Below are 12,887 nucleotides of genomic sequence, written 5' to 3'. Positions count from 1 at the left end.
CGTGACTTGCGATATACGCATAGTTTCCTGAAACGGGTCACATTTAGCAGACACTCTTATCCAGAGCTACTCACAGTTAGTGCATTCATCTTAAAATAGCTAGGTGGGACAAACACATATCTAATGGTGAAAGTTAAAACTGCCAAAAATGCAGTCAAAGAGGGGAATAATTGTCAATGAATTAAAAAAAAGGTTTTAATAGAGGCATACTAAGACAAAATAAATGTGTGTGTGTAAACAATAACACATGAGTGCAGCAAATTAAGACATTTATTAAAATGAGGGAAGTGAGTGTTAAACAAATAACTATGCAAATGAGGAAAAGCTTTTCGCAATAAGGAAATATACACCTGGCTCAACTAGAAGTGTGTCTCTACTAAGCGACTGTTGTGTTCAGTGATTTAAGCAAATAAACGCCCAGGCTATTAATTGAAGTTTTACAGGTATTGTGATTATTATTGGATATTTACATCCTTGAACATGAACACAGACAGACGGAATGTGAGTTACTTCTTCTCCCAGTGTTTCCGGTGAACTTATCTATAATACACTGCTCAAAAAAATAAAGGGAACACTTAAACAACACAATGTAACTCCAAGTCAAACACACTTCTGTGAAATCAAACTGTCTACTTAGGAAGCAAGACTGATTGACAATAAATTTCACATGCTGTTGTGCAAATGGAATAGACAACAGGTGGAAATTATAGGCAATTAGCAAGACACCCCCAATAAAGGAGTGGTTCTGCAGGTGGTGACCACAGACCACTTCTCAGTTCCTATGCTTCCTGGCTGATGTTTTGGTCACTTTTGAATGCTGGCGGTGCTTTCACTCTAGTGGTAGCATGAGACGGAGTCTACAAACCGCACAAGAGGCTCAGGTGCAGCTCATCCAGGATGGCACATCAATGCGAGCTGTGGCAAGAAGGTTTGCTGTGTCTGTCAGCGTAGTGTCCAGAGCATGGAGGCGCTACCAGGAGACAGGCCAGTACATCAGGAGACGTGGAGGAGGCCGTAGGAGGGAAACAACCCAGCTGCAGGACCGCTACCTCCGCCAAGGAGGAGCAGGAGGAGCACTACCAGAGCCCTGCAAAATGACCTCTAGCAGGCCACAAATGTGCATGTGTCTGCTCAAACGGTCAGAAACAGACTCCATGAGGGTGGTATGAGGGCCCGACATCCACAGGTGGGGGTTGTGCTTACTGCCCAACACCGTGCAGGACATTTGGCATTTGCCAGAGAACACCAAGATTGGCAAATTTGCCACTGGCGCCCTGTGCTCTTCACAGATGAAAGCAGGTTCGCACTGAGCACATGTGACAGACGTGACAGTCTGGAGACGCCGTGGAGAACGTTCTGCTGCCTGCAACATCCTCCAGCATGACCGGTTTGGCGGTGGGTCAGTCATGGTGTGGGGTGGCATTTCTTTGGGGGGCCGCACAGCCCTCCATGTGCTCGCCAGAGGTAGCCTGACTGCCATTACGTACCGAGATGAGATCCTCAGACCCCTTGTGAGACCATATGCTGGTGCGGTTGGCCCTGGGTTCCTCCTAATGCAAGACAATGCTAGACCTCATGTGGCTAGAGTGTGTCAGCAGTTCCTGCAAGAGGAAGGCATTGATGCTATGGACTGGCCCGCCCGTTCCCCAGACCTGAATCCAATTGAGCACATCTGGGACATCACGTCTCGCTCCATCCACCAACGCCACGTTGTACCACAGACTGTCCAGGAGTTGGCGGATGCTTTAGTCCAGGTCTGGGAGGAGATCCCTCAGGAGACCATCCGCCACCTCATCAGGAGCATGCCCAGGCGTTGTAGGGAGGTCATGCAGGCACGTGGAGGCCACACACACTACTGAGCCTCATTTTGACTTGTTTTAAGGACATTACATCAAAGTTGGATCAGCCTGTAGTGTGGTTTTCCACTTTCATTTTGAGTGTGACTCCAAATCCAGACCTCCATGGGTTTATACATTTGATTTCCATTGATAATTTGTGTGTGATTTTGTTGTCAGCACATTCAACTATGTAAAGAAAAAAGTATTTAATAAGAATATTTCATTCATTCAGATCTAGGATGTGTTATTTTAGTGTTCCCTTTATTTTTTTGAGCAGTGTATATCCTATAGCCTAAAATCCAATATGACATGCTCTCTTTCTCCCCCTCCATCTCCTCCCTTCATCCCTTTCCTCCATGCCTTCTTCCACCCCTCCCTCCTTCTCTTCCTACCCTTACCCTACCCTCTCCCTATCCTCCCCCCGTCCCTTCTCCAGGCCGAGAATCTCCTGCTGGACGCCAACGCCAACATCAAAATTGCCGACTTCGGCTTCAGCAACGAGTTCACACTGGGCAACAAGCTGGACACGTTCTGTGGCTCTCCACCCTACGCCGCCCCGGAACTGTTCCAGGGGAAGAAATACGACGGGCCCGAGGTGGATGTCTGGAGCCTGGGGGTCATACTGTACACGCTGGTGTCAGGATCGCTGCCCTTCGACGGGCAGAACCTCAAGGTGTGTGTTTGTTAGAGGTAGACGTCTGGCGTCTGGGAGACATGCTCTGTACGCTGTATACGCGTGTGTGGGGAGAGGTGGGAGCAGTGTGTCTGTGTGGCTGGTAATCTGAATGCTTCCTAGGTTATAGCGTTGTGCAGAGTACATTTAGTGTCCAATGAGTGTCTTATTTCTACTGTACTATATGTCTGTGTTGGTATGTGTCTGGGTTGGCCTGTTGTGTTTGATGTGTGTTTGACAATTTCTGTTTTCATATGTATTTGGTGTGCTTGACAACACATGTTTGGTGTGTGCTTGCAATGTGTTTTTGATCTGTGTTTGACAGTGTAGGTTTAGTGTGTGTTCGTCGTGTTCTTAAAAACATGTGTGTTTGTCACTGCCCACAGGAGCTGCGTGAGCACATCCTGAGGGGAAAGTTGCTTGTGCCTTTCTACATGTCCACCGACACTAACCCTTAACCTCTGACCTTTACCTTGACCTCTCCTCTCCATTGCATCCTATAGGAGCTTCGTGAGCGCGTCCTGAGGGGGAAGTATCGCGTGCCCTTCTACATGTCCACCGACTGCGAGGGGATCTTACGCCGGTTCCTGGTGCTCAACCCTACCAAGCGCTGCACCCTAGATGTGAGGAGGACCAACCCCCCAACACCAATGCCTGATTCACACTATAAGACCATCCCAAACCGTACTGATCTGGCTTGGATATTTTCTTTTCACATTGACCTTTGCTACGTAGATTCAGCAATTATAATGGATTCGTAACCATGCCATCCCAGTACAGCTCGGTTTGGCTTGTCTCAGTAGTGTAAAAAGGGAATAATAACAGCAGTATATGTCACACACTAATAGCCCAAAATGTAATAAAGCACCAAACCACCATAACATGAATATCACCTACATCCCCAACACCCCAACACACACACACACACACACACGCACGCACACACACACACACACACACACACACACACACACACACACACACACACACACACACACACACACACACACACACACACACACACACACACACACACACACACACACATCAAATACAATTTTCCACACCAAATCAAATCAAATTGGAGTAATCAAGGTGACAGACAGTGACACATTTAATACCATCTTGCACACTCTTGCCTGCATCCAACTGATCTGGGGCTTAATCAGTCCAAACAGTTGCAAAACATTCTGTGTGACAGGTAAAATAATAATAAGAAAAAACATGAAAAAGTATAGCTACCTCTCTCTCTTTGCTCCTCCTTATACTTTGAAGAAATTCATTTGTTCAAAACTGTTCAAGTGTTGTCTTTCTCTCTCTTTGAGTCAACTACTTACCACACTTCATACACTACATTGCTAGCTAGCTGTAGCTTATGCTTTCAGTACTAGATTCATCCTTATGATAGGTTGGAGGACGTTCTCCAGAAGTCATCATAATTACCTTGTAAGTCTATGGAAGGGGGTGAGAACCATTGTATTGATGTTAATGTACCCAGAGGAGGACGGAAAATAGTATCCTCTAGCTACACAAGGGTGCTAACCTAGAGGGTGTTGTTGAGGCTACTGTAGACCTTCATTGCAAAACAGTGTTTTAATCAGTTATTTGGTGACGTGAATATATTTAAATATAGTTTTATCTAAAACCAATTTTCTATTTTTAGGATTTCTAGGATGTTCCTCCCCTTCCTCCTCTGAGGAGCCTCCACTGACACACACACACACACACACACACACACACACACACACACACACACACACACACACACACACACACACACACACACACACACACACACAATCACACACACAATCACAATCACACATGCACACACAATTTCCAACTTTACTTTCTAACATTGAATCTTGTTGTGATGCCACAGCAAGTCATGAAGGACAAGTGGATAAACGCAGGGTATGATGAGGATTCCCTGAAGCCCCATATAGAGCCTGTCGAGGACTACAGTGACACTAGTCGCATAGGTGAGCTAGCTATGTTCAGGCCACTGGGTTGCCATCCACCATTTTGGCTCTAAGGGCAATGTGTTACTCTTTCATTTTGGCTCTCATCTTTAGACAGTTCATTTCATGCCGATTTGACATTTTCATGAAACACATTTCAGATATATGTATCTTTAAGTCCTAGTTGAAATCTGTTCCTGAAATTCAGCAGGAACATTAGCTTAAAATTATTTCCAAAATGTCTGCCTTCCTTTTCCTCATCTCCCCTCATTTGTGGTCCTCAGAGGTGATGGTGGGGATGGGCTTCACTCCAGAGGAGATCAAGGACGCTCTGCTCAACCAGAAGTACAATGAGGTTACCGCCACTTATCTACTGCTGGGCCTCAAGAACGAGGTGAGATGTCTGGGACTGGCCACCAGATGGCAGCACAAGATATCAATGATCTATTATACAGAAATACACAGCAAGCCCTAGTAATCAGTATGTATGCTTGAATTAGGTAAGATTGTGTTTAACAAAATAGATATTTTGATATTTATATAGCCATATTATGTGAATTTGATGAAAAACAGCATACCGGTACACAGAATGCCACAATGCTCTTGGTGGCTCCATATTCAGTCCATGCAGCAGGCTAAAAGGAGGTGGTTTTCTTGGTAACAGGATGGCAGCGAGTCTCGTTTGGCCAGTACCCTGTCCTTGGCACGGATCCGGCCCAGCCCCATCACCAATGGGACCAACAAACACTCCTCGGCCACTGCAGGCTCCTCTTCCTCCTCTTCCTCGCATAGCAAGACCCAGCGCAGCACCTCCACCTATCACAGGCAGCGGCGGCACAGTGACTTCTGTGAGAGTTCTACTGTGCATTCTACTGTATATTTCACTGTACCTTCTACTGTATCCTCTCGTCTACTCTAACCCTAACCCTTCTAGTGTAGATTTCACTGTACTCTACCTTTCCTCACCTGGTCTCATATCTGCCCCATATACTCAGCTCCTGTCCTGGCCACTGACTAAGTGTGTGTATGGGTGTGTGCGTGCATGCGCATATGTGTCTTTGTCCGTGCCTGTGTACACACGAGTGTATATGTGTGCGTGCCTGTGTGTGCACGTGTGTATGTATATGTCTCTGTGTCTGTGTGACAGTGTTAACATGTGTGGTTGCCCCTCAGGCGGGCCTTCCATGCCCGTCATGCACCCCAAGCGGAGCCCCACCAGCACGGGTGACCGGGAGCTGCGGGAGGGGCGCATGCCACCACGTAAGGCCAGCTGCAGTGTGATGGGCAGTCGCTCTCTGCCCCCCTCCAGCCCCATGGTCAGCAGTGCTAATAATCCCAACAAGTCAGAGATCCCCGACCGCCGCAAGGAGATGACGGCCACCACAGTGAGAAACAGTGAGGTAGGAATGGTGGGTTGGGAATGGGGGGGGGGGGGGGGGGGGGTTAAAAGGGCTGCATTTGAAATGGAACCCTATTCCCCAGTGGAGGCTGCTGAGGGGAGGACGGCTCATAATAATGTCCGGAACGGCGCAAATTGAATGGCATCCACCATTCCACTCATCCCGCTCCAGCCATTACCACGAGCCCGTCCTCCCCAATTAAGGTTCCACCAATCTCCTGTGCTATTTCCTAAGTAGTGCATTACTATACAGAGAATAGGGTGCCATTTAGGATGCGGCCTAGCAAAGATGTATGTTTCAAGCTCTGCGTTTGAAATGGCCCCCTGTTCCCTATAAGTCAGTGCTCACCAGCCTTTTCTGAGTCAAGATCACTTTCTGAGTCAAAATGCAAGCCGAGCTCTACCTCTCAGATTTAATTTAAACATGACTTTAAAAAGCCTCCGCTCTTCCTCCCTCCTGTTAGAAAAGGAAACACATTTTTCCAGCAGATGATGAAACTCAAGTCGCACTGCATTATTTCTGCCTCATGTACACATTCATGTTGTTACTCCTATGACCAAAGAAAGTGAAATATTCGTTGGTATTGAAAAAGACACAAGCCGCTAATAATAACAAGGCAAGCTTATCGGAACACTTTGCTATACTCAATCATTGCAGCTGTAGTGCTTGTTGTAACGTGAGTGGAAGTAGAGAGAACACGCATCCTATGGCTTAGAAAAGTTTTGACCGAAGTGTTGACAGTGTTGAATAACAACTTAAACATGAACTTACTCTTAAAAACAGAGTCTCTCTCTAGTCATGGTTTTAAAAGATTTGAAATCTCACAGTATCAACTTTGCTGTGCGCTCGAGGCTGTGCAGACACGGTGATCTGAGATATCTAATTGGCCAGCGGTAAGCCTATAGATGCTCTTGATTTGCTCTCTGGGCCTGCCGGATAGGCGGAGTTCTACTGTCAGACACATTAAATGGTTCAAACTGTTGAATCAAGTGCACACTGTCCACAGTGCAAAACAAATAATAGGAAGGCAAAGTGTGGTTGGTGATCACTGCCCTAAGTAGTGCATTACTATACAAGGAATAGGGTGCTGTTTCAGATGCACTCTAGGTTAGAAAATGGTCGCTAGCTATACGACTCCTGTTAGTACACATAGGTTTATGTATAATGTTTTCTAGTACATAGGCCGTGCCTAAAATATGTCTCACCTACTATTTACTAAAACTACATTCTGTGTACTAATCTTACTACATACAATTTAGAACATAATGTTTAGTTAGAATGTATGCAGTAAGCAATATATGTCAACATACAAGACGCACGCATACTGAGAAGGCGCCATCTAATGCGCAATTGGGTTCATTCATTTTTGTGCAGTGCACCCCCTTGTTTGATTATCAGCTGTTGTCACACACACATGGGTCGGAAAAGACAATTCTCTTTCTCAATAGTATGCACCGAAATCTTACTAGATGAGAAGCCGAAATGAGTATGACATCGTGGCATTTAAAACTAGAATCCTTAATTGAAACGATAACAAAGCGGTCACCCTGCCTGCATTTTTGTAAAAAGCTGATGGATGGACCTGGAGAAATGAAACCACTCTCAAATTCATAGACTAGAGCTATGGAAGCAAGGACTGACCATCCATGATATCAAAATGATATTTTAAAAATGTTTTGAGGCTATAAATTGTTTGTTTAATTTGACATTGTTTACAAACATTGGAGAAAAATAAGCTTGTATTTTAGGTTCTGATGGGATACGATGGGGTACGGTGCCAAAAAAACAAACAAATAAAAAATGGATGTAGCAACTAAGGAGACCAACTTTAAAGCAGCCAACATTTTCTACATTTCACATACTATAAAACATTATATTTTCACATTCCCAATCAGCCTACTATGTAGAACGCAAGCATGAACATTTGGAAACAGCCATTGAGTACTCCACTTTGGTAGTATGCAGTGACAACTTGGTAATGTCTGATTTGGACATTTGTTCTGATCCCGCCCTCCTACTTTCCCAGAACAATATCCCGGGAAGTGCTATGACCCGCCGGAACACATATGTCTGCACGGACCGCTCCAGCACCGACAGACACTCCTTGCTGCAGAATGGCAAGGAGAACAGGTAAAGGACATGGAAGGACAAGGGAGGGAGAGGAAAAGCGAGTGAGAGACTCTCGAAAAGATGTCCTCTCCTGTCCGCTGATGATGATATTTTTAGTGTTGTTGTTTTTTTATGTCAACCATGTTATTGTGAAGCCAAAGACAAATGTCCACTTTGTGTGGACTGTAACATTTGTCGAATTCTAATTGCTTCTCTCCTCCAGCTCGCTGTCCCACCGCCTACCCCCCACCTCCCCCTCCACCCTGAGCATCTCCGGGGCCGGGGCCTCCTCCTCTGGCGAGCGCTGCCGTCTGACACGGGGCTCCACGATCCGGAGCACTTTTCATGGGGGCCAGTTGAGGGACCGGGGCCCGCCTGTCTACTCGGCCCCGCCCACCTCCCCCACGCTGTCCCACCACGACGCCAGTCCACTGCCGCACGCCCGCAGCCGCGCCACTTCCAACCTCTTTACCAAACTCACCTCCAAACTCACACGCAGGTAAGCGCTCAGCTCCGTTACAGTCAGCTCCGTTTCAGTCACCTCCGTAACAGTCACCTCCGTAACAGTCACCTCCGTAACAGTCACCTCTGTAAAAGTCACCTCTGTAAAAGTCACCTCTGTAACACCTACCTCAAAATTCACAAGAATGTAGTCTTGGACCAGGGTCATGTTTAGAATGGGAAACAGGGGAGGTAGGCCTACTACCTGAAGTTGTTCAAGAAGATCACAGATATTCATTCTCCATTGCAAAACGTTACAGGGCACAGCCCTGGGTCCTGACATTGGAAACAGAGCTAAATACGTTTTTACCTTGGCTTGCTGGACCAAGAGCAACCTCTTTCCTTGGACTTACCCAGCTCTCCCTGGCCTCAGCTATTATACACTGCTCAAAAAAATAAAGGGAGCACTAAAATAACACATCCTAGATCTGAATGAATTAAATATTCTTATTAAATACTTTTTTCTTTACATAGTTGAATGTGCTGACAACAAAATCACACAAAAATTATCAATGGAAATCAAATGTATCAACCCATGGAGGTCTGGATTTGGAGTCACACTCAAAATGAAAGTGGAAAACCACAATACAGGCTGATCCAACTTTGATGTAATGTCCTTAAAACAAGTCAAAATGAGGCTCAGTAGTGTGTGTGGCCTCCATGTGCCTGTATGACCTCCCTACAATGCCTGGGCATGCTCCTGGTGAGGTGGCGGATGGTCTCCTGAGGGATCTCCTCCCAGACCTGGACTAAAGCATCCGCCAACTCCTGGACAGTCTGTGGTGCAACGTGGCATTGGTGGATGGAGCGAGACATGATGTCCCAGATGTGCTCAATTGGATTCAGGTCTGGGGAACGGGCGGGCCAGTCCATAGCATCAATGCCTTCCTCTTGCAGGAACTGCTGACACACTCCAGCCACATGAGGTCTAGCATTGTCTTGCATTAGGAGGAACCCAGGGCCAACCGCACCAGCATATGGTCTCACAAGGGGTCTGAGGATCTCATCTCGGTACCTAATGGCAGTCAGGCTACCTCTGGCGAGCACATGGAGGGCTGTGCGGCCCCCCAAAGAAATGACAACCCACACCATGACTGACCCACCGCCAAACCGGTCATGCTGGAGGATGTTGCAGGCAGCAGAACGTTCTCCACGGCGTCTCCAGACTGTCACGTCTGTCACATGTGCTCATTGTGAACCTGTTTTCATCTGTGAAGACCACAGGGCGCCAGTGGCGAATTTGCCAATCTTGGTGTTCTCTGGCAAATGCCAAACGTCTTGCACGGTGTTGGGCTGTAAGCACAACCCCCACCTGTGGACGTCGGGCCCTCATACCACCCTCATGGAGTCTGTTTCTGACCGTTTGAGCAGACACATGCACATTTGTGGCCTGCTGGAGGTAATTTTGCAGGGCTCTGGCAGTGCTCCTCCTGCTCCTGCTTGCACAAATGCGGAGGTAGCGGTCCTGCTGCTGGGTTGTTTCCCTCCTAGGGCCTCCTCCACGTCTCCTGATATACTGGCCTGTCTCCTGGTAGCGCCTCCATGCTCTGGACACTATGCTGACAGACACAGCAAACCTTCTTGCCACAGCTCGCATTGATGTCCCATCCTGGATGAGCTGAACTACCTGAGCCACTTGTGTGGGTTGTAGACTCCTTCTCATGCTACCACTAGAGTGAAAGCACCGCCAGCATTCAAAAGTGACCAAAACATCAGCCAGGAAGCATAGGAACTGAGAAGTGGTCTGTGGTCACCACCTGCAGAACCACTCCTTTATCGGGGGTGTCTTGCTAATTGCCTATAATTTCCACCTGTTGTCTATTCCATTTGCACAATAGCATGTGAAATGTATTGTCAATCAGTGTTGCTTCCTAAGTGGACAGTTTGATTTCACAGAAGTGTGATTGACTTCGAGTTACATTGTGTTGTTTAAGTGTTCCCTTTATTTTTTTGAGCAGTACCAGTCAAAAGTTTGGACACACCTACTCATTCAAGGTTTTTTCTTTATTTTTAACTATTATCTACATGTAAAATAATAGTGAAGACATCAACACTATGAAATAACACATATAGAATCATGCAGTTACCAAAAAAGTGTTTTTTATATTTTAGATTCTTCAAAGTAGCCATCCTTTGCCTTGAAGACAGCTTTCTTTGCACACTCTTGGCATTTTCTCAACCAGCTTTGCCTGGAATGCTTTTCCAACAGTCTTGAAGGAGTTCCCACATATGCTGAGCACTTGTTGGCTGTTTTTCCTTCACCCTTTGGCCCAACTCATCCCAAATCATCTCAATTGGATTGAGGTTGGGTGATTGTGGAGGCTAGGTCATCTAATGCAACAATCCTTCTTGGTCAAATAGCCCTTACACAGCCTGGAGGTCTGTTGGGTCATTGTCCTGTTGAAAAACAAATGATAGTCCCACTAAGTGCAAACCAGATGCGATGGCGTATCGCTGCAGAATGCTGTGGTAGCCATGCTGGTTAAGTGTGCCTTGAAATCTAAATAAATCACAGACAGTGTCACCAGCAAAACACCCCCACACCTCCTCCTCCATACTTCACGGTGGGAACCACACATGCTGAGATCATCCGTTCACCTACTCTGCGTCTCACAAAGACAGTGGTTGGAACCAAAAATCTCAAATTTGGACTCATCAGTCCAAAGGACAGATTTCCAAATCAAATAAAATCAAATGTATTTATATAGCCCTTCGTACATCAGCTGATATCTCAAAGTGCTGTACAGAAACCCAGCCTAAAACCCCAAACAGCAAGCAATGCAGGTGTAGAAGCACGGTGGCTAGGAAGAACTCCCTAGAAAGGCCAAAACCTAGGAAGAAACCTAGAGAGGAACCAGGCTATGTGGGGTGGCCAGTCCTCTTCTGGCTGTGCCGGGTGGAGATTATAACAGAACATGGCCAAGATGTTCAAATGTTCATAAATGACCAGCATGGTCGAATAATAATAAGGCAGAACAGTTGAAACTGGAGCAGCAGCACGGCCAGGTGGACTGGGGACAGCAAGGAGTCATCATGTCAGGTAGTCCTGGGGCATGGTCCTAGGGCTCAGGTCCTCCGAGAGAGAGAAAGAAAGAGAGAAAGAGAGAATTAGAGAAAGCACACTTAAATTCACACAGGACACCGAATAGGACAGGAGAAGTACTCCAGATATAACAAACTGACCCTAGCCCCCCGACACATAAACTACTGCAGCATAAATACTGGAGGCTAACATAAATATCCACCGGTCTAATGTCCATTGCTCGTGTTTCTTGGCCCAAGCAAGTCTCTTCTTATTATTGGTGTCCTTTAGTAGTGCTTTCTATGCAGCAATTCGGCCATGAAGGCCTAATTCACGCAGTCTCCTCTGAACAGTTGATGTTGAGATGTGTCTGTTACTTGAACTCCGTGAAGCATTTATTTGGGCTGCAATTTCTGAGGCTGGTAGCTCTAATGAACTTATCCTTTATAGCAGATAAAGGTGCTGATGAGGAGTATTATAACACCACGTAGCAGCAGCAGGAGGCTTTGCATTAGGGACTGTGTCGACTACAATGAATCCTAAATACAGGGATAGAAGCTGTAAGGACATGACATACGTCTCGTATCAATATGGCCATGTGATTATTTAAAACACTTATTATTATTATTATTTTGGGTTTTCCTTTCCTGTGGCGGTCCTCATTAGAGCCAGTTTCATCATAGCGCTTGGTTTTTGCGACTGCACTTGAAGAAACGTTCCGCATTGACTGACAAGTATGTTTAAAAGTAATGATGGACTGTCATTTCTCCTTGCTTATTTGAGCTATTCTTGCCGTAATATGGACTTGGTCTTTTACCAAATAGGGCTATCTTAGGGCTATCTTCTGTATACCACTCCTACCTTGTCAAAACGCAACTGATTGGCTCAAACTCATTAAGAAGGAAAGAAATTCCACAAATTAACTTTTAACAAGGCACACCTGTTAATTGAAATGCATTCCAGGTGATTACCTAATGAAGCTGGTTGAGAGAATGCCAAGAGTGTACCAAGCTGTCATCGAGGCAAAGGGTGGCTACTTTGAAGTATCTCAAATATAAAATATATTCTGATTTGTTTAACACTTTTTTGGTTACTACATGACTCCAAATGTGTTATTTCATGGTGTTGACGTCTTCACTATTATTGTACAATGTAGAAAATAGTAAAAATAGAGAAAAACTCTTGAATGAGTAGGTGTGTCTGAACTTTCGACTGGTACCGTATATATAATGTAAGGAAGCATATGCGTCCTCCGTGCCAATCAATTACAGCTGCCCTGTTATCCACCACTCCCTTGGCCATGATTCAATGATATTCTCTTTCTCCCCCTCCTCCTCTCCCCTTTATTTTTTCTATTTCTCTCTCTTGCTCTTCCTCTTCCTT

General features: G+C 45.9%; 1 protein-coding gene across 1 annotated transcript in view; it reads left to right on the top strand.

The window, feature by feature from the left end:
• LOC139422051 (MAP/microtubule affinity-regulating kinase 4-like) overlaps positions 1-12,887 on the top strand; it is a 53,096-nt gene that overhangs the window by 33,484 nt on the left and 6,725 nt on the right. The window contains exons 8-15 of the mRNA XM_071173191.1: positions 2,275-2,511; positions 3,015-3,134; positions 4,394-4,493; positions 4,757-4,866; positions 5,137-5,320; positions 5,646-5,857; positions 7,899-8,002; positions 8,205-8,480. Coding sequence (XP_071029292.1) covers positions 2,275-2,511; positions 3,015-3,134; positions 4,394-4,493; positions 4,757-4,866; positions 5,137-5,320; positions 5,646-5,857; positions 7,899-8,002; positions 8,205-8,480 — 1,343 coding nt within the window. The remainder of the gene's footprint in view (positions 1-2,274; positions 2,512-3,014; positions 3,135-4,393; positions 4,494-4,756; positions 4,867-5,136; positions 5,321-5,645; positions 5,858-7,898; positions 8,003-8,204; positions 8,481-12,887) is intronic.

This window comes from Oncorhynchus clarkii, chromosome 12 (genome assembly GCF_045791955.1).
Source record: "Oncorhynchus clarkii lewisi isolate Uvic-CL-2024 chromosome 12, UVic_Ocla_1.0, whole genome shotgun sequence".
Lineage (NCBI taxonomy): Eukaryota > Metazoa > Chordata > Actinopteri > Salmoniformes > Salmonidae > Oncorhynchus > Oncorhynchus clarkii.
The sequence above is the reverse complement of the archived record's forward strand: the minus strand, read 5'-3'. Positions and strand labels throughout refer to the sequence as shown.